The sequence below is a fragment of the Pristis pectinata genome, chromosome 40 (genome assembly GCF_009764475.1).
Source record: "Pristis pectinata isolate sPriPec2 chromosome 40, sPriPec2.1.pri, whole genome shotgun sequence".
Lineage (NCBI taxonomy): Eukaryota > Metazoa > Chordata > Chondrichthyes > Rhinopristiformes > Pristidae > Pristis > Pristis pectinata.
Genome location: NC_067443.1, coordinates 8,152,720 through 8,174,938, shown reverse-complemented (window position 1 = coordinate 8,174,938; position 22,219 = coordinate 8,152,720). Strand labels below are relative to the sequence as shown.

Below are 22,219 nucleotides of genomic sequence, written 5' to 3'. Positions count from 1 at the left end.
ATTCACAAAACAAGTTAGTGTGTGGGGGATGCAAGTAATTAAGAAAGGCTCACAGAAAGTTGGCATTCATTCTGAGTCGTGCAATGTTTGACTGCACCTGGAACAGTGTGTGCAGATTGCCTTGGCATGTAGTGGATATACCTGCACTGAGTGCTATGCTGGGAGGGTAAACTGGGATAATTCCAGGACAGCTTGAGCCAATAGTTTACCTCATTCTTTTAATATTCAAACAAAAGACCAAAAATGAGCGATGGTGTGAATGCTGAGAGGTTTTCCCCACGTGTGGGTCTCCAGAGCCAGTGGGCACAGCTTCAGAATGAGGGGTGGCCTATTTATGATGAGGAATTTCTAACCCAGAGAGGTGTGAAGTTGAGGCAGAGATTAACCTGTCAATTAATGAGAGGGTGTAGGAAAAGATTTCATTGGCCATGAGGGAAAGGATGCAGAGGAGACTTGAGGGAGGGAGAGAGGTTGAGCAGAGTGGGACTTTTTGCTGAAGTGTGGGAGACCTGAGGTGACCTTTAGAGAGGTGGATAAAATCACGAGGGCATAGGCAGGGTGAATGCACTCGGGTCTGTTTCCCAGGGTTGGGGAATTAAGAACTAGGCATGGGTTTAAGGAGCGAGGGGAGAGATTCTTTCTTCAATCTTTTTTATTAGTTTTCAAATTAATACAGATTGATATATAACATCAATGTTTGTACATGTAATACACAGATCAGGAGAACAGTCATGGCATGGATAATCAGAAAGAACAATAAAATATAAAAAAACTGTCGATCCCACGATCTCTTAGTAAATGAATATAATATAAAAGAAAGATTTATTATATAAATCTTTAAAAAAAATAAGAAAAAATTGTAAACAATATAAACTAAACAAAAAAAAATTTCAAAAAAAAACTGGGCTAAAATTTCTCAGTAGAAACAGAGCAATATTATGTCGTCAACTCCGTTCCTCTATGTTGGAAAGTTATTGAAAGGGGATCTACTTCATGCGAAAATATTGAATAAATGGACTCGTCTTCAAATTTAAGTGAAGGATTGACAGTGTCACTCCTAATTTTTTCCAAGTTTAAACATGATATAATTTGAGAGAACCATTGAAAAGTAGTAATGAGTATTGGATCCTTCCATTTAAGCAAAATGGATCGTTTGGCCATTCATGTAACAAAGGCAATCATAAGGTTAGTGGAGGCAGATAAATGGCCAGACTCTATCCTTGGTAATCCAAAAATTGCAGTGATAGGGTGAGGTTGTAAATCAATCTTCAATACGTTTGAAATAATGTTAAAAATGTCTTTCCAATATTTTTCCAGAAGAGGACAGGACCAAAACGTATGTGTCAAAGAAGCCACATTTGATTTACATTCTGACACGTATAGGATTTATATGGTTATAAAAACAAGCTAGCTTATCTTTGGACATGTCCTGTGGACTACCTTAAACTGTATCAACGAGTGTCTGACACACATTGAAGATGAATTGACTAATGAAGAATTTTCTTCCAAGCCTCTATAGGTGTAGATGTCTGGAGTTCACTTTCCCATCCATTCTTAATTTTGTCTAATGATTCTAGATTTATTTTCATAATTAAATCAAATTATTGCTATCAAGCCCTTCTGATAAAGATTAAGACCTAAAATTTTTTCTGTAGTTTCAATTTTGTAAGGTGTCCGAAAAGAGGTATAGTAGTTTTAAAAAAATTTCTGATCTGCAAATATCGTAAAAAGTGTGATGTAGGCAAATTATGTTTATTAGACAATTGTTCAAAAGATGAAAAACAGTTTTCAATGAATAGATCCCGAAATCATACAATTCCCTTCCTTTTCCGTATGGAAAAAGCTGGGTCCCCCTCTGGATGGATGAAAGAAAAAATAGATTGAATGGGACTTGACAAATTAAATCTATTCAATCCAAAAAATTTACAAAATTGAAAACCATATTGGTATTGTATGTTTAACAATTGGGTTAGTCGTATGTTTACTTAATTTGGTAAGTGCAAAAGGGAGTGGAGCTCCTAACATTAAACTAATGAAAATTCAAGAACTGATTGGGACTCAAGGCATACCCATTTGGGACATTGAATTACATCAAAATCTTGTATCCAAAAAATGAAATATCTGATATTAATTGCCCAATAATCTAAAGTTAGGCAGGGCCAAACCACCATCCTTTTTTTAGTTTTTGTAAATATTTCTTACTTAACCTTGGGTGTTTGTTCTGCCAAATATATGAAAGAATTTTAGAATCAATAGTCTCAAAAAAAGATTTCGGGATAAAAGTTGGAATCACTTGAAATAAATATAAAAATTAGTAAAATATTCATCTTAATCGCATTAATTCGGCCTACCAATGATAAAGACAGTGGAGATCACTTAGTAAATAATTGTTTAACATGGTCAATTAGAGGCAATAGATTAGCTTTAAATAAGTCCTTATGTTTCTTGATAATTTTCACACCTAGGTACATAAAATAGTCGGTTACCAATCTAAAAGGTAATTGACTATAAATTGGGGTTTGCAAATTCAATGGAAAAAGTTTGCTCTTATTAAGATTTAATCTATAGCCAGAAAAGACACTAAACTGATCTAGTAGTGATAGTACTGCGGGGATAGATTCATCCGGATTAGAAATAAACAGGTCATCTGCATAGAGATCTTATGAATCTTCTGTCCACATATATTGAAGAGTCCTGGAGTGCAATAGCCAAGGGTTCTAAAGCAATATCAAATAATAAAGGGCTTAACGGGCAGCCTTGTCTAGTACCTCGAAAAAGCCTAAACAAAGGAGATCTTTGATTATTAGTTATTGAAGCCATAGGTACATAAATCATTTTAATCACAGATGTAAATTTAGGGCTAAAATTAAATTTTTGAAGTGTACTGAATAGATATTCCCATTCGACTCTGTCAAATGCCTTTTCAGCATCTAGTGAAACAACATATTCTGGAATTTGGGATGAAGGGGTATATATAATATTCATTAATCTCCTGATATTAAAATGTATATAACGATTCTGAATAAATCCTGTCTGGTCTTCAGAGATAATTTGTGGGAGAACCTTTTCCAGTCTAAAGGCCAATATTTTGGAAATATTTTTGAATCTACATTTAATAAAGATAGGTCTATAAGATGCACAATCAGTGGGACCTTTATCCTTTTTAAGAATTAAAGAAATAGTTGCTTCATAGAAAGATTGTGGTAGTTTACCCACTGATAGGGCATCTTTAAAAAATTTTAGCTAACCAGGGAACAAGAATATCAGAAAAGGATTTAAAAAATTCGGCTGTATATCTGTCAGGGCCAGGTGCTTTACCCGAGTTCATTGAAAATATTACTTTCTTTATTTCTTCCTCCAAGATGGGAGCATCTAATGTAGAGCATTCATTTAGAGATAGTTGGGGAATCTTCAGATCTCTTAAAAATTCATGTATTGATGTAGGATCCTCAGGATTCTGATTGGTATAAAGAAGAATAAAATTCTTGAAAGGATTTGTTGATTTGAACAGGATCTATTGTGTAGGTATCATCTGATTTACGAATTTTAGTAATCTGACGTTTAGATAAAGTAGCTTTCAATTGGTTGCCCAATAATTTACCAGATTTGTCACCATGTATATAAATTGACTTTTGTTTTTTAAGTAGTAGATTTTCAATTGAAGATGTTAATAATGAACTATGTTGTAATTGGAGTTCTGTTCTCTTTTTGAAAAGCTCCAGATTTGGAGTATCAGAATATTTTTTATCGATCTCTTTAATCTTGTCAGCCAATATACGTATTTCATTATTAGTTTGTTTTTTCAAACCAGCAGAATCTGAAATAATTTGACCACGGATATATGCTTTAAAATAATCCCTTATTATCCCACTGGAAATTTTTTCAGTAAGATTAGTTAAAAAGAAAAAATAAAATCTGTTCTTCAATAAATTGGACGAAATCTGAGTCTTGTAATAGGCACCATTGTCTGACATCAAAGGATACATCTGGTAATTTAATTGATAAAGTCAATGGTGCATGATCAGAAATGGCAATTGCATCATATTTACAGTCCATAGTAAGTGGAGCAAGTCTAGCATCAATAAAAAAAAAATCAATCCTTGTAGTTATGGTAAACATGAGAAAAGAATGAAAATTCTTTATCCTTTGGGTGTAGAAATCTCCAAACATCTAAAATTTCAGATTCAACTAAAAAGGAATTAATAAAGATAGCAGATTTGTTTGGAAGTGCAGGATTTAACACAGATCTATCCATGGAAGGGTTTAGACAACAATTAAAATTGGGAGAGATTCAATAGGAATCTGAGGGGCAACTTTTTCACCCAGAAAGTGGTCCGTATACGGCATGAGCTGCCAGAGGAAGTGGCTGTGGGTTCGTTAACAACATTTAAAAGGTACTTGGACTGAGAACGTGTATAAGGTGTGAGGAAAGGTTAGGAGAGTAAAGGATTGTGAGCCCTGAGACGTGAATTAAAGGGTACAGCACTATGGTTGTAATAGACTGCTTGAAATAGCTGTGCTTCACTTTGCAGTGCCTTGCTTCAGAGATTTTGCTCGCTTCAGCTAGTTTTCTTCAGCCTTGAGGTATGATAGTACCAGTACAATCAGTTCCTGTCTCAGCAAGTCTGCACAATTGGCTCTTGCTCCACTAAACTGACCCTGAGCCCACCATGAGAAACCTTATGTATACAAAGATAACCGGTGCAACAAGATGGTCTGAAAAGATTAAGGAACTATAGCTTTAGTAGAAATAGTAACTTTTTAAAGTAAATTCCTTTGTCTGTAACCAATCATGATGTAGAAAATGAGCGCCATGCTGCCTGACTAATGCATGATCATTCCCTGTATGGTAACTGTTTGCACCTCTGAAAAAGTATAAGAATGTATGTAGATCAATGGATCTCAGAGACCACCCGGTCCGGGACATAGGTGCCTGGCTTGGTGCTCTCTCCTCGGATCCAGTAATAAAGAGATTGAACGAGAACAGAGGTCTTTTGAGTCTTCTCTCTGACTGAATTCGATATTGGCGAGCCAGTCAGGAGTCCAAACGGCACACGGCGGTGGATCGGTGTCAGTGGAAGAAGCAGAAGCTCGTGATTGGAGACGAGACGGGCCCACAGGGTGATTTGACCCTGGTCTCCTCTCAGCTGCGATTCTGTAGCTCTCCCCCTTCGATCCCCGACTGGAGTGACCTAAGGACTCCCCGAACCGGAGAAGGGGAAATCGGTCAGTAAGACCTATTTATTTAAGTATTATTAATCTGGCTCGGCTCAGAGCGGGGGTAACCAGGCCCTGCCTGCTGACAAAGGTTTGAAACGATTCAATTAGGTGTCGAGTGAGGTAACCAGGCCTCACTGGCTGACTATTAGTGAGACAAGGAGAACAGCCCCAATGGTACAAGCTCCCCCTCCCACTACTCCTAAGGGGATGCGCAAGTTCTTAGGCTTGGTTAATTTTTGTCGTCAGTAGATCCCTAACGCAGCATGTTATACCCGTCTGCTAAGTCCCCTAGCTTCTCCAAAGGCTCCGGCCACGTTTAATTTAACATCTGAACAGCTCCAAGCTTTCAAGAACTGAAACAACAGCTCTCTTCTGCTCCACTTTGGGGAGGCCCCTTTATGATCGCCCTCTCCGGCTGTATGTTGCCATTATAGAAGACAATGCCACAGTTGTGCTTACGCAGTTGCACGTTGATAGACGCTGTCCGGTTGCCTATTTTTCCACTCGCCTTGATGCAGTAGCACAGGGTTAACCCCCTTGTACGCAAGCCATCCCTGCCGTCTACACTATGGTCACAGCCGCTGCCAATATTACCTTACAACAGCCGTTACTGTTTATACTTCCCATATGATTGTCTCCCTCTTGATTACTAACTGTACACAGCACCTCACAAGCTGGACTTAGCTGCTACGAGATTGCCCTTCTTCAGAACCCCCTTTTGACTTTTGCTTTTTGTTCCATAGTTAACCCGGCAACGTTTGTCACCAGCCCACCAGACGAGTTGCCCGAAGCCCCTCACCTCCTGTCCCGAAGTGAATTATTTCTTAACTCCCCCCCCCCCCCCCCCGTATGGCTGATCAGGAGTTACCCCTCCCTGACAAAGCCCTTTTTGTGGATGGCTCCTCATCTGTTTCGGACATAGGGGAAAAGCAGGCTGGTTATGCCGCCACTACTACTTCGGAGGTCCTAGAAGCAGGGAAACTGCTACCTGCTGTTTCCGCTCAGAAAGCTGAACTTTCGCCCTTACCCGAGCAAATATTTACACTGATTCACGTTATGCTTTTGGGGTGGCTCACGACTTTGGGGCTCTGTGGGCCCAAAGGGGCTTTCTCACCTCCACAGGCCAACCCATCTCCAACGCACCTTATTTAGAGAATTTACTGCAGGCAATTCAGTTGCCCTCTGCGTTGGCCGTAATTAAGTGTGCCACACATAGGGATGATGACACTCCCATTTCCATAGGTAATGCCAAAGCTGATGCAGCGGCAAAGGCTGCGCCTTATTACTGCGTGATACTCCTCGAAGTTCAGACATCAACATTTTGAAACTTCAGGGGGATGCCCCTGACACTTGAGATTCAATTGTGGCAGCAGCACAGTTGCCGCCCTCACCCTGTGACGCCGGCGGGGCCAGATATGTGCACCTGATGCTCTGTTACCCCTCCTTATTGATAAACTCCGCACTGATACCCATCTCGGGAAGGAGGGAATGTGTATGGTTTTTCCTTAAAGTATGGTGGAATCCAAATATGGAAGAGGCAGCTAGAAACAAAACTATGAGGTGCGTGACTTGCCAAAAAGTAAACCCGGGCAAGTCAATTAAGTGTGAGAGAGGAAGGAATCTTGGGGGACCATCTGAGACATTACAGATGGACTTTGTTGAATGACCACGGGTACATTGTTATAAGTACTGCGTAGTTATCCTTGATATGTTTAGTAAATGGATTGAGGCTTTTCTGACGGGCAACAACAAAGCAAGTACGGTAGTGAACATTTTACTACAAGACATCATTCCCCGATTTGGGATACCATGGCAACTATCGTCCGACAATGGACCTCATTTTATTGGAAAAGTTAATAAAAAGCTGTGCACAGCCCTCGGCATCGATCAACAATTACATTGCTCTCATCAGCCTCCTGCAGCGGGTGCCAGAGGAAGAGCCAATGGAATTTTAAAGGACAAACTGACTAAATTGACTTTAAGAACAGGACAGAATTGGTTAAAGGTGCTCCCATTGGCATTATACCATATGCGAGTCACTCCCCAGAGTAGCACCGGACTGACTGCCCGAACCCCCGGGACAGTGATAACCCCCCTCCCCCTTTTATGGATTTACAGATGATGGGACAGGAATTACAGGACTATTGTGAGCAATTGACCCTCTCTCTTAGGTCCCTCCGTTCACAGGTGAAAGAGGCTTATCGGAAAGATACGAAGAGAGATTGGCCTGATCCTGGACCAGGCGACTGGGTCCTAATCCGTGACTGGGAAAGACCGAAGCCAGGACCTCATTGGAAGGGGCCACTCCAGGTGCTGTTACAGACACCATCAGCCGACAAGGTGAAGGGAACAAGAAGTGGATACATCTGAGTGATTGTCAGAGGTGGACGGAATATTCGACTTCAAATCCAGTGAAAAATCCCTAATAACTATATTCTCAGCTCAGGGAGAGGAGTCAGGAGTAGAAGGGGCAGAGGCAGGATAAAGGGAGGGATAAATAAGGAGGAAGATGAAAACCAGAATGGGAGGATTGGGAATTGGAACTATTACGGCGTTAGGATATATCGGGGCAGTAGAATCAGCGATGGGAAATTCTAATTCCTTTTTGTCACTATGCCATGTTTATGCTGGGCAAGAAAACAAGACCGGATGCTGGGTATGTGCAGTGATCCCTCACCATGGGGAGTCAGGGGTTCCCCTTTCAATAATACCCCTTACCCAGAACAAGACCAGATCTATCCGATTTATGGTGAGGGACGGAACTCTAGAGGAAGAAAATTGTGAACAGGGGGTTATCCGTCCCTAGACTGAAATGCCTGTTATCCTGCTGTTATAAAGGTTGGCACCTTAAGCCTCTTCCACTTAATTATACCCTGTTGGGACCAGGGCTGGTCGTTACCCCCTCTTACTTCCCCAGTGGATGCCACCTGTTACTGTAATTATAATAAAAGTGCCCCCTATCAGTTGGGGAATAGTAGCTGCACCCGAACAAGCGCGGGAGGATTGCGCCCCGTTAAAGGTACCCATTGGGTGTGCGAGAACAAGGCCCATCCTTGGTTACCTGGGGAAAGACCAAATCCCAGAGGGGAGGACTTGGGTTTCATGTTCACACCCGCCTCAAGTAAAGGCTGGAGTGGGTGCTGTAACCTTGCTTATCTTTCCCTTCATTTGCCTATTTGGAACCACCCCGGGAACACCCAGACTGGTTAATGCGGCAAAGACGAAAGGTGACAGAAACGGATCGATTTCTCTGGACTCTGTTCCCACCATACGGTACTGCCTGAGCAGGGGTGGAGATTCAGAAATTAGAAGCGGCTCTGGAAGTGCTTGCTAACAATACGGGCCGACGCTTTAGGGGGAAACTCGATCGCAGGTGAACAACATAACAACCAGAGATGATAGCCATCCGCCTGATGGTACTGCAGAATAGGATGGCGTTGGACTTTATCCTGGCAGAGAAGGGAGGGCACTTGCGCCATGATAGGGAAGGAATGCTGCACATTTATACCTGATGTTTCTTCCAATATCACTGACCTGTCCCAGCACATCTCCAACATTCAGGAGGCAGGGAATAGGTGGAGGAAGGAACCTGGATGGGAGAGGGGAAGCTGGGGGTTATCGGGATGGAGCAGTTAGTTAGCTAACCTGGCAATTTATGCTTTAATAATCACGGTGGGTCTATTCATTGGCCTAGCCATATTAAAGTGTATTCTGCAACCGGATGATGAGCTCGGTCGAGAGATTAATACCCGTGCAAAAGGTGCTGCGTCGCACGTTCACCCCGAAGGCCAGGTTCACGAGGAACTTTTGAGACCACTACCATCAGAGGAGTATTATCATGATATGAGAATGTGTGTAAGGTATAAGGAAAGGTTAGGAGAGTAAAGGATTGTGAGCCCTGAGAAGTGAGTTAAAGGGTACAGCACTATGGTTGTAATAGACTGCTTGAAATAGCTGTGGCTTCGCTTTGCAGTGCCTTGCTTCAGAGATTTTGCTCGCTTCAGCTAGTTTTCTTCAGCCTTGAGGTATGATAGTACCAGTACAATCAGTTCCTGTCTCAGCAAGTCTGCACAATTGGCTCTTGCTCCACTAAACTGACCCTGAGCCCACCATGAGAAACCTATGTATACAAGGATAACCGGTGTAACAAGATGGTCTAACAAGATTAAGGAAACTATAGCTTTAGTAGAAATAGTAACTTTTTTAAGTAAATTCCTTTGTCCTGTAACCAATTATGATGTAGAAAATGAGCGCCATGCTGCCTGACTAATGCATGATCATTCCCTGTATGGTAACTGTTTGCACCTCTGAAAAAGTATAAGAGTGTATGTAGGTCAATGGATCTCAGAGACCACCCGGTCTGGGACGTAGGTGCCTGGCTTGGTGCCCTCTCCTCGGATCCAGTAACAAAGAGATTGAACGAGAACAGTGAGTCTTCTCTCCGACTGAATTCGACAGGACAGGAAAGGTTGAGAGGGATATGGATCAAATGCTGGCAAATGGGATTGGCTTAGATGGGCATTGTGGTCAGCATGGACCAGTTGGGCTGAAGGGTCTTTTTCTGTGCTGTATGACCCTGTGACTCTATGACTACAATGTTCTGAATGGTGGAACGGGCTTGGGTTGATTGGCTGACTCCCTCCCTCCCATTCAAGTTCTCTATGACCCAAGGATCTACAGGGGACTCCATTCCTTTGTGGGACACTCTCTGACTTGAGGGGGGATAGGTGGGGAAATTAGAGCTGAGTTTATTACAAAAAAATAGGACCCATCAGGTTCTCAGTACTGTAGTCAAAGATTTTATTCTCAAAAGCAAAGCTGTGCTGCATACATAGCAAGCTGGTATCGGCTACAGTTTGTTCCAAGTTTCAATAATATACAGAATCTTGTGGTGAAGAGGTGGGACTGGATGTCGCCACTGATTTTGTCTGTCTTGTTTCCCAAGTTCAAACAGTCTGCCCACAGTTCTCCCCAGAATCCTCCTCTCTGCTTAAGTGAAGAATGATTAAATCCTAGGTTCTAGATGGGTCAGATGTGGACTCTAACCGTGACGGTCTGACGTGGGTAGTGAGCACTAGGGCTGGGGACACTAATCGGGTAGAAGACTAAGCATCCAGAGGTAAATAGTACTACAGCTGGCCAGTAATTTTATGCAGTCCCTCGGTTAGCCTACAGTTGTAGTAACAAATCTTCTGGAGGAACTGTGGGTGCAGCAGCCTCTGGGGGGGGGGGCGTAAAGGAATTGTCCTGATGCAGGGTTTCAACCCAAGACGCTGACAATTCCTTTTCTCCCACAGATGCTGCCCGACCGCTGAGTTCCTCCAGCAGATTGTGTGTTGGCTCCAGACTCCAGCATCTGCAGCCTCCTGTGTCCTCCTTGAAGCAGACAAGAACAGTACACATTCATGAGGACTTTGGGAGAAAACACAAAAGATTTGTTTATAAGAATTTTTTCTTAAATCTCAAGGCAGTGGACATGCTGAAGCAGTTTCCCACAGTCTCTTGTGTCTCCGTACAGAGGACGAGGCTGATTTTAGGGAGCTGGTTAAGTTTAAGAAACACAGACCCCCAAAAGTCTCAGGATTACTCCAGTGCCACAGAAGATAAAACAAATGAATCTACAGCTGGAGAGAGGGTACAGGAGGGTGGTTTTAGATTTGAGACTTTGAGACACTTCCTGAACCAGGTGGGACATGTGGGTTGGGTTACACTTCCATAGGACCCAGACCAAAGGATGTCGGTGCTTTTGGGGAGAGTTGGGTGAGGAATAGGGATCTGAGAAAGGACAGAGAAAGCTGGAATGGGCTGGAAACAAAAGCAGCAAATCGGGTCAGAGTAGAGAGCTATAAAGGGCCTGATGCAGAGGCAGGATATCTACTTGCACACTGGGTGGGTGAATGAACAACCAGAAATGGGTATGACCAGTTTCAGAAACAAGGCTGCTGGTTGACCAAAACAGGGAGCTAAACATCCCAGTGTGGCTGACATTTAGGAAGGGCAGGCAGAGGTGAAAAGGTGAGGTTGTGCCATTAGTAGAGAATGCCACCAGTACTGTCGTTGTCTGGGTGGATGTAGAATTAGAATGTTTCAATGGAGCTAAAACACCAGCACGTGGATGGGAGTTGTTTGCAGGCTTTTGAAGTTGTGGTAAAGCACTGGGTAAAGGAGATTAGAGGGATGTGTAACAGGATAATATGCCAACATGGAAAACTTCAGCAAACAGTACAGCACAAGAAAAGGCCCTTCAGCCCACAATGTCTCTGCCAACCGTCATACCAATTCAATTTCCACAGACTGAGCAAATCAAATTAGTATCTGCAATTTAATGAGGATTTCTGGAACATATTTTAAATGGGTTTTTAAATCAGTATTACGAGGAACTGACCAGGTAACAGGTTTCTGCTGTGCAATAAAAGGTTAAGTAATAACCTTATTGTGAAGGGATTGTGACAATTTGATAGAAGTTTACATTAAGTTCAAGTAAAAACCTTAAAATCTAAAAGGGCAGGTTGGCTGGGGAAATGCATTACAGGGATGACTGTGGGCAGTGAAAGAAATGATACCCAATATGTAACTAAAACACAGTCTGTCTTGGCACAAAAATGCTCCAGGAAAAGTTCCGAGGAGGAGGGTGAGAGAGCAGAGGAGGAGGAAAGTCGAGAGGCTTTGGGTTTGGAGGGAGATGGGAAAGGGGGTGAGAGAAGGGTGGGAAAGATCAAGGTCCACAAATTTCATTCTAACCGTGCTGTAAGACTGGGTTAGCGTGTCTGGTCCACGGCCGGGTTACTGGTGCTGGTCACCATTCAAAGGCAGGCAACAGAACTTCTGAATTTCTTCTAGATCAACCCCTCTCTCCAAGCTGCCACTGATAAAACAGCTGCTCTGGTGCTGGAAGCTACTGAGCTATTCGACTGCCACAGCTATCACAGCCGGCTTAGAGTATAGATCCTTTGGAAATGCTATTTCTAACAGGGTGACCGTGACTCTTTTGAAACTCCCCACTCCAGTCAGAGCTTGTTAGCTTCCTTTCAACAGCGGGAAAGCAACCGACAGTATAACTGCTCTCTGAGATCCACAGCGAGATGTCAAGGATCCTCCAGTGCCAGAGGTGTGGTGCAGAGGTGATGGGGGACAGGCTTGGGTTCTGGAGGGCTGCTGGGATGGGGAAGTGGGAACCTCCTCACGCTGGCACAGTTGTAGCAGGGGAACAGAATGAAGCAAGAGGGAACCGTCCACGGGGAACAGCACATCACCCACTGCGCGCACCAAAGAAAGGAAATTAGCTTCACAGAGAGAGTCTTCATGGTGTAACAGTCCTCCACTCACTGCCAGCGATAATAAGGTAGTGCTTAAAGGGGAGTTTGTCACAGTTTCAGGCACTGGTACAGCTGGAGATAGTTTGAACAGAGCCTTTGCTGCAATTCGTAGACACTGAGTATATTGTCGACTGGTGCAGTTCTGACGCTCACTTTAAACAGACTCTGTAAACTGACAAAAACTGTTCAAGTAGATTCTGTAGACTGTTGCAGGGACGTTTGCCTCCACAACGTCCACCTCCCCAGCTAACGCAGTGATGACGACACTCCCACTCTTTGTGAATGAGACAGAAAACAGAGCTGGGCTTTGTTGACCGCACAGCCCCGCGGGTGGGCACAGCCAGTTCAGAACCTCTGCCCCCACCGTTAGGGTTTGAGCTTGAGCCACGGTTGGGAGATAGCGACGATGCAGAGGATGGAGGACGAGAGGCCGCAGAAGGCCACCACTCCCGGGCTGGTCTTCAGCAGCCCCAGGCGGTCCAGGGGGATGATGATGTCGCAGCAGTTCTTCAGGACATCCAGCAACAGCGGGGGGTTGGCCCTCAGCACGCGGCACAGCCAGCCGCAGCCGAGCCCGCGCCCTGCCCACCAGCGTGCCGGCTGCCTTGGCGCTCTCCTCTGCCCCATCTGCCTTCCCGCAGCTTCGGGCCTCGCGCTCGGCCAGCACGCTCAGCTCGTAGGCGTCTCGACTGAGGTTCATGATGAGGGCGAAGAGGTAGTACCTGGGGATGGGGGGGGGGCAATGCTGGTCAGAGTCCGCGGGAGCACCGGGGCGCAGGGAACGGGCGAGGGAGGGGAGACGGGTTCCCACGGAGACAGAGCCCACTGGTGTGGTACCGTCACCCACAGCACTGAGCCACGGTGGGGGTGCTGGGGGGGGTGCCCGTGCCCGGTCACATCAGGAGGACAGAGGGAGGAACAGAGGGGTTCGGAGGTGGGGGCAGATTCCAGAGCTCGAGGCCCGGGTGGCTGAAAGCACATCGCCCACGTGAGGACAAGGGCATTGGGAATGTCGGGAACTGGAGGGGTGCAGAGGTACCAAGGGCTGAGAGTCATGGAAGGGTGTAGGGGCCAGAAGGGGCGACGGAGGTGGGGAGAGGTCCGGGGGATCTGGAGGGGGGTGACGGAGGCAGGGAGGGGGTGTGGGAGCCAGAGGGGGTGACGAAACGGGGTGTGGGGGGTGGGGGGGGGTTGGAAACGCGGAGGGTGCAAGGGGTGACGGGGAGGGGTGTGGGGGGGGGGGATGGAAACGCGGAGGGGTGCGAGGGGTGACAGAGGAGGGTAGGGGTGGGGGGTTGGAAACGCGGAGGGTGCGAGGGGTGACAGGGGAAGGGTGTGGGGGGGGTTGGAAACGCGGAGGGGTGCGAGGGGTGACAGGGGAGGGGAGGGGTGTGGGGGGTTTGGAAACGCGGAGGGGTGCGAGGGGTGACGGGAGGGGAGGGGTGTGGGGGGGGGTTGGAAACGCGGAGGGGTGCGAGGGGTGACAGGGGAGGGGTGTGGGGGGGGATGGAAACGCGGAGGGGTGCGAGGGGTTGGAAACGCGGAGGGGGTTGCGAGGGGTGACAAGGGGAGGGGGTGTGGGGGGGGTTTGTAAACGCGGAGGGGTTGCGAGGGGTGACAGGGAGGGGTGGGGGGGTTGGAAACGCGGAGGGGTGCGAGGGGTGACGGAGGGGAGGGGGTAGGGGGGGTTGAAACGCGGAGGGGTGCGAGGGGTGACAGGGGAGGGGTGGGGGGGGTTGGAAACGCAGAGGGGTGCGAGGGGTGACAGGGGAGGGGGGGGTTGGAGAATGCGGAGGGGTGCGAGGGGTGACAGGGGAGGGGTGGGGGGGGTTGGAAACGCGGAGGGGTGCGAGGGGTGACAGGGGAGGGGTGTGGGGGTGGGGGGGTTGGAAACGCGGAGGGGTGCGAGGGGTGACGGGAGGGGTGTGGGGGTGGGGGGGTTGGAAACGCGGAGGGGTGCGAGGGGTGACAGGGGAGGGGTGTGGGGGGGGGTTGGAAACGCGGAGGGGTGCGAGGGGTGACAGAGGCGGGGAGGGGTGGGGGGGGTTGAGGGGACCACCAGGGATGGAGTGCACCCTGCATAAGGATGGCAATGTTTTGATTTGGTGTACACTGTGAATGACAGGGCCCTGGGAGTGTTGTAGCACAGAGGGACAGAGGGATACAGGTACACAGTCCCCTGAATAGTGGCAGCACTGGCAGACGGTGGGTGAAGAAGCGTTTGGCATCAGCCAGGGCACTGAGTACAGGAGTTGGGACGTCATGTTACAACTGTACCAGATGTTGGTGAGACGGACTTTTGTGTGACATTCCGTCACCTGTTATCAAGGGAATGACAGTAAAGGCACAGAAAAGATGCACAATGGGAGACGGGACAGGCCGGGGACTATGTTCCCCAGAGCGAAGGAAGCTGAGGGGTGAGGGGCAAGGACATGGTGATTTTTATATACCTCCTAGGGCAGGGGAATCTAAGACTAGAGGGCAAAGACTTAAGGTGAGAGGGCCAAAGATTTAAAGGGGACCCGAGGGGAAACTTATCCCACACAGGTGGGTAAGATCTCTTTATTAGTCACATGTACATCAAAACACACAGTGAAATGCACCTTTTGCGTAGTGTTCTGGGGGCAGCTACAAGTGTCGCCACGCTTCCGGCGCCAACATAGCACGCCCGCAACTTCCTAACCCGTACGTCTTTGGAATGTGGGAGGAAACCGGAGAACCCGGAGGAAACCCACGCAGACACGGGGAGAATGTACAACCTCCTTACAGACAGCGACGGGAATTGAACCCGGGTCGCTGGCGCTGTGGAACGAGCTGCCAGAGGAAGTGGGTGAGGCAGGCACATCAACAACATTTAAAAGACACTTGGACAGGTCCACAGATAGGAAGGGTTCAGAGGGATAGGGGCCAAACGCAGGCAGATGGGACTGGCTCAGGTCGGGAAGGGGCCAGCATGGACGAGTTGGGCTGAAGGACCTGTCTAACGCTACACTGTGAATACAAGCATACACAACGGGGGCAGAGTGCCTACCTGAAGGAGCGCTGGCTCCACTTCCCCTGGTCGAGTGGTCGGGACCAGGCCCCACCTTGGCAGCCCACAGCAGGTTGTCCACAGCCGAGGTACATGGCCCGGTTCAGGTGGCCCACGGTGATGCAGAAACGCAGCACCAGGTCCGACAGGTGAACGGCCCTCTTGGCAGCCTCTAGTGCCTCTGCCGAATTCCCCAACCTGAACACTGGTGGAAGAGCCAGACAGCGTTACAGACACATGCAGCTTCCAGAGCACCCAACCCCACCTCCTCCCACAGGCGCACAGAAAGATCCCACCGACGTGGCGCAGGGCCACGACACCCGCGCAGATTGACGTTAAAGAAAGGTAGAGCATCTCCAAAGTCCGCCCCACCTCTGTTGAAATGGTTCCCACTGAATCTTGTGTGTCTGCTCAAACCCCCACCCACTCCCGCAATAATGCACTGGGGCTCCTGGGCTATACGTTTTTGATTAGGATTCAGATGTCTCAAACAGGCAGAGAGAGAGCAAGCTGATTTACTGACCCACTGCATGAGAAACACCGGCAATCACACTTAGATAACTCGGGTACAGCATCCCAAGCCACTTTGCAAAGTACAGAAAGCTGTACTCTTCATGAAATTTGTGCTTTTTCTGCCCATGTGTGTGGATGGGACAGTGTAGAGGGATTTCACTCTGTGTCTGACCCCGGGAGTGTGTGATGGGACAGTGTAGAGGGAGTTTCACTCTGTGTCTGACACCCGGGAGTGTGGTGATGGGACAGTGTAGAGTGAGTTTCACTCTGTGTCTGACCCCGGGAGTGTGTGATGGGACAGTGTAGAGGGAGTTTTCACATCTGTGTCTGACCCCGGGAGTGTGTGATGGGACGGTGCGGAGGGAGCTTCACTCTGTGTCTGACCCCTGGAGTGTGTGATGGGACAGTGTGGAGGGAGTTTCACTCTGTGTCTGACCCCGGGAGTGTGTGATGGGACGGTGCAGAGGGAGCTTCACCCTGTGTCTGACCCCGGAGTGTGTGATGGGACTGTGTAGAGGGAGCTACACCCTGTGTCTAGCCGGTGCGACGGGGACATTGTGGGAGGACTGACTCTGTATCAAAGCCCGTGTCCAAGCCGTTCTCTGATCCGCTGATGGCCCCGGTGGTTTCAGCAGGCATTGACAACCGCTGCCCCTGGTGGACGAGAGAGCTGTGGGGCAGGAGGGGTGACCGGGGTACTCACGTTTGCGTCCCAGGCTCAAGTGAGCCTCCAGCTGTTTGAGGCGTTTCACCAGCTCCAGGCTCGCCCCGCCCCTCTGCAGTGTGTACGCCAGTAAAGCCGAGGCGTACTGAGCCGCCCTGGAACACAATGGGTCACCACCTCAAACCGTGCTGAGGGTTCCACTCCTTCCACCGACCTCCGTCCCTCCCTCCCTCCCTCCCGCCGCCACGCCCCCAGACTCTCACACAACGTAACCGGCCCCATCAGGTCTCCAGCCTGCATTCACGAGCCTCTACCCCCTGTGTTCATAATAGAAACCTACAACACACAAAGAGGACCTTCGGCCCATTGTGTGCATGCTAGCCTTAACCTGGACGTTTGTCCAATCCCACTTCCCAACCCTCGGTTCTCTCAGGCAGCGAGTCCTCCTCTGACCCTTGCCCCAATCCCTGCCTCCGGGACCGAGCTGCCTTGCCAAGGGAAACGTGTCCTCTGTGTTTAAACTTTCAAGTTTATATGCCCCAGTTCATTTTATACCCCACACTCTCCTTACTGCTAAGAACAACTGCAGCCTCAACAATCTCTCCTCAAAACTTTCCCAGTAATTGTCTTTCTGAACTCCTCTCCATCCTCGCTGGACTTGCCACCTCCTTATTCCTCACTGTGCATGGGCGCCTCACTATAGGAAGGATGTGGAAGCTTTAGAGAGGGGTGCAGAGGAGATTTACCAGGATGCTGCCTGGATTGGAGAGCATGTCTTATGAGGAAAGGTTGAGCGAGCTAGGGCTTTTCTCTTAGGAGTGATGCTGGATGAGAGATGACATGACAGAGGTGTATAAAATTATGAGGGGCATAGATCGAGTAGACAGCCAGCGCCTTTTCCCCAGGGTGGCAATGGCCATTACCAGAGGACATCAGTTTAAGATGAGTGGAGGAAAGTTTAGGGGAGATGTCAGAGGTAGGTTTTTTTTACACACACAGTAGTGGAGTGACCAGGGAGTAGGTTTACATCGGTCGGCACAACATTGTGGGCCGAAGGGCCTGTTATTGTGCTGTACTGTTGTACGTTCCCTACAGTCTGACAATCAATGGTTCACATAATGACTGAGCCTCCAACTTCCTGGGACGGACAGCTGCAAAGACCAATCCAAGCAACATTTCCATCCACATCCTCGGCATCGATTGTGTCCCTCAGTCTCGATCCCTCTGCTCGAGGAAACCCCCTGGCTTCCCGCCTGTCCCTCTGTAGTGACACCATGGCCGCTTGTACAGCAGCGGTTTGAGGAAGTGTGCCAGCGGGCAGCTGGATGGTCTGCACAAGGTGCAACCTCCCACATTCTGCCCGAGTCTCAGAGAATCGCGGATCACCTGGCAGAGCCAGGGGAGTGCCACCCTGCCGGGGGGGGGGGGGCATTCCACTCTTCCCTCCTCCATCTGCCTGTCACCCTGGCGCCGCCAGCTCTCGCCGCACCTCTTTATACTGGCTGCCTCCCCTCCATCGTTCAGTCCAGAATGACAGCGAGCACTTTCCCCGATGCCCTGACAACATCGTTAACTGAAGGATCCAGGCACAACCCAAGCTTCTGTCTGTGGGACCTTGCCGGCTTCCCACACCACAACAGTGTCAGCACCTCAAGGGTAACATCTGCCCAAAACCCACTTCCGGACAGCCAGATGTTGCAGAAGGAGCCACATGAATGTTTATTTATTTCTGTGGCATTTTCTTCCCCCAAGGTGTACACTGCAGATCTATAAACATTAGAAAGAAGGCAGCAAACAAACAGGTTATCTGCCGGCTGTGATAAATGCCGGGTCTGGGGCAACGGTACAACAGGAGCTGCAAGTAATTCTTTCACCGTACCCGTACCTCACCGTACACAACAGTAAACCTCCCAAAGGGCATCACCTTCTAATATCATGGTTTTACCCAGCTTACCAACTGCTTACTCTCCTGTAGCTCCTCATTATAAGCAACACAGCAAGACTCCAAGCATTCTTCCTGTCACAACAGTCTCAGCAGGTCAGGCAGCATCTATGGAGGGAAATGGACAGTGGATGTTTTGGGTCGAGACCCTTCATCTGGACTGGAAAGAAAGAGGGGAGATCACCAGTATAAAAAGGTGTGTGGGGGGGGGTAGTGGAAGGGGCAGAGTGAGCTGGAGGGTGATAGGTGGATCCAGGTGAGGGGGGTGATAGGCAGATGGAGGAGGGAGGAAGAGTGGGGGGAGGGGGGGTTGAGAGCCTCCCTAATTCCTCCCCAGCTTTTGACATCATTCCAGCCCCCACCTGGATCCACCTATCACCTGCCAGCTCTTGCTCCACCCCTTCCCCCCACCTTTTTAATACGGTGGACCTCCCTCTTTCTTTCCAGTCCAGATGAAGGGTCCTCAGCCTGAAACGTCGACTGTCCATTTCCCTCCATTAGATGCTGCCCGACCCGCTGAGGTCCTCCAGCAGATTGTTTGTTGCTCCAGATCCCTGTGTGTCCCCTGTGGTATGCTTGCTTTCATGGGTGGGGGGTGAGTAAGGAAGTCATGCTGTAGCTACATAGTCCCGCCCGCACTTGGAGTACCGTGTGCCGTTCTGGTCGCCCCATTATAGGAAGATGTGGAGATCATGGAAAAGGTGCAGAAGAGGTTCACCAGGATATTATTACCAGGAAGCCAGTCTGGCTTCTGCCCTCTCCCTTTCCAGTCCTGATGAAGGGTCTCAGCCCGAAACGTCGACTGTTTCTTTCCCTCCATAGATGCTGCCTGACCTGCTGAGTTCCTCCAGCACTTTTTGTGTATTGCTCCAGATCCCAGCATCTGCAGGGCGTTGCCTGGATTTGAGCTGTAAGAATACATTGGACGAACTTGGGTTGTTCTCCCTGGAGCGTCAGAGGCTGAGGGGAGACCTGCTGGAGGCTTTTTTTAAAAACTGGGAGGCGCAGATAGAGCCGACAGTCAGTCTTTTCCCCAGGGTAGAAATGCCAAACCCCAGAGGACGTGCCTTTAAGGTGAGAGATGGGGGGGGGGGGGGAAGAGTTTGGAGACAATGTGAGGGGCGAGATTTGGTCGGCAGAGAGCGGTGGGCGCCTGGGGTGGGTTTACCGGGGGGTCGGTGGCGGCGCCTGGCCTGTGCTGTGTTCCCAATCACTGAGCCAAGCCTCCGCCCGCTAGTGGAAGTGCATGATTAAAACCAACTGAACTCCACTTTAGGCTTAAATGACAAGCGGACAGAAACGTTCAAGCGCCGAGCTAAATGGCAGCTCTGCAGCAGGACATCACAGCAGCAACTGGCCAGGTGGGCGGGGCTTCGCACTGAGTGCCAGGCCGGACAGCCAACCAGATCGCCGCAACCGAGCGAGCAAGCCAATCAGCTGCGGGACACGGCGCCCTGCGCCCCTCTCTCGCCCCCACCCCCCCGGCCGCCATCAGCGCCGGCGGGTTGGAAGCCGCCGCCGGTCCGTACCTGAAGACGCGCCTCCCGGCCCTGGCTCACCGCCGCGAAGCGGACCCAGGCGTCCATGGCCGAGGCGACGACCGCTCGCTGCCTCCCCGCTCGCCACCGAGACGCGGCCGCCCGCCGGCTTCCGGTCCAAAGCCACGTGACCGCCAGGGGCCCAACCAGACGGGCGCCTGGCGTTCCCATGACGTCGGGAGGCGCCGGGTGCCGGACTCCGATCACGTGACATCGTGAGCCAATCCCGGGGCTCAATTGCAGCCCAACTCCACTGCCACAGGGTGGGAACCGGCTCTGCACCGCCGCCGCCGCCGCCGTGCATTACACAGGTGAGTTCATTGCCACAGGCAGGCGGTGCACAGGTGGGCATCAGCTCTGCAGCACCGCCGCCGTGCATTACACAGGTGAGTTCATTGCAACAGGCAGGCGGTGCACAGGTGGGCATCAGCTCTGCAGCACCGCCGCCGTGCATTACACAGGTGAGTTCATTGCCACAGGCAGACCCCGGGGGGGGGGGTCCCAGCGGTGCACAGGTGGGCATCAGCTCTGCAGCACCGCCGCCGTGCATTACACAGGTGAGTTCATTGCCACAGGCAGGCGGTGCACAGGTGGGCATCAGCTCTGCACCGCCGCCGCCGTGCATTACACAGGTGAGTTCATTGCCACAGGCAGGCGGTGCACAGGTGGGCATCAGCTCTGCACCGCCGCCGCCGTGCATTACACAGGTGAGTTCATTGCCACAGGCAGGCGGTGCACAGGTGGGCATCAGCTCTGCGGCACCGCCGCCGCCGTGCATTACACAGGTGAGTTCATTGCCACAGGCAGGCAGTGCACAGGTGGGCATCAGCTCTGCAGCACCGCCGCCGTGCATTACACAGGTGAGTTCATTGCAACAGGCAGGCGGTGCACAGGTGGGCATCAGCTCTGCAGCACCGCCGCCGCCGTGCATTACACAGGTGAGTTCATTGCCACAGGCAGGCGGTGCACAGGTGGGCATCAGCTCTGCAGCACCGCCGCCATGCATTACACAGGTGAGTTCATTGCCACAGGCAGGCAGTGCACAGGTGGGCATCAGCTCTGCGGCACCGCCGCCGTGCATTACACAGGTGAGTTCATTGCAACAGCAGGCGGTGCACAGGTGGGCATCAGCTCTGCAGCACCGCCATCGCCGTGCATTACAAGGTGAGTTCATTGCAACAGGCAGGCGGTGCACAGTTCATCGTTTGTTGTTTAAGCTTCCCCTCAGTCTCCTACATCACCACCCCCCAGCCTGCCCAACCTCTCCCGAGAACTCTTGAAACCTGTAACGTCTGAATTAAATATCAACTTGTGCATCCGCCTGTGACTGGAGGGAGCGGGTCCAACTCAGGCCGCGGAGACTCGGCGTTCTCTTTAATGTTCAACCCGGCTTCCGGACATTCCTCTTCGTCCTTGGTCAAAGGGCGGCTTGTTGGGGAAGGTTCCTTGGGAGGAAGGCGGGGGGGGGGGGGGGGGGGCTGGGTAAGAATGAAGCGGCAGAGGGGAGTGAGCGCACTGCAGAAGCTGCGTGTCCCACCTGCAGGGCAGGTCACAGAGCAGCGACATGAGAGCTGAAGGCACCTCCCTCCCGACTCGCTGCTGCTCCGGCCTGAGCGGGCTGCTGCTTCTCTCCGCCCTCCTGCCCACCAGTGCGCTCTGGTCCTCGGCTCCGGGTAGGAGGACGTGCGGGGCTGGGTGGGTTAGCGTGCGGGTGAGGGGGAGAATCTGGGGGGGGGGGTGAGGGGGAGAATCTGGGGGGGGGGTGAGGGGGAGAATCTGGGGGGGGGGTGAGGGGGAGAATCTGGGGGGGGGGTGAGGCGGAGAATCTGGGGGGGGGGGGGTGAGGCGGAGGATCTGAGGGGGTGAGGGGATCTGGGGGAGTGAGGGGGAGAAACGGGGGGGTGAGGGGATCTGCAGGGATAAGGGGGAGAATCTGGGGGTGAGGAGGGATCTGCAGGGGTAAGGGAGAGAATCTGGGGGGATTGAGAGGGGATC

At 50.1% G+C, this 22,219-nt stretch overlaps 1 protein-coding gene across 1 annotated transcript; it reads right to left on the bottom strand.

Moving 5' to 3' along the window:
• Window positions 1-9,913: 9,913 nt before the first annotated feature.
• LOC127587485 (peroxisomal membrane protein 11B-like) lies at window positions 9,914-18,832 on the bottom strand. Its single transcript, XM_052045841.1, is given in 5 exon segments — window positions 9,914-13,095; window positions 13,097-13,258; window positions 15,568-15,772; window positions 16,784-16,899; window positions 18,699-18,832. Coding segments are annotated over 5 exon segments (705 nt in total). The 5' UTR covers window positions 18,728-18,832; the 3' UTR covers window positions 9,914-12,902.
• Window positions 18,833-22,219: the final 3,387 nt, after the last annotated feature.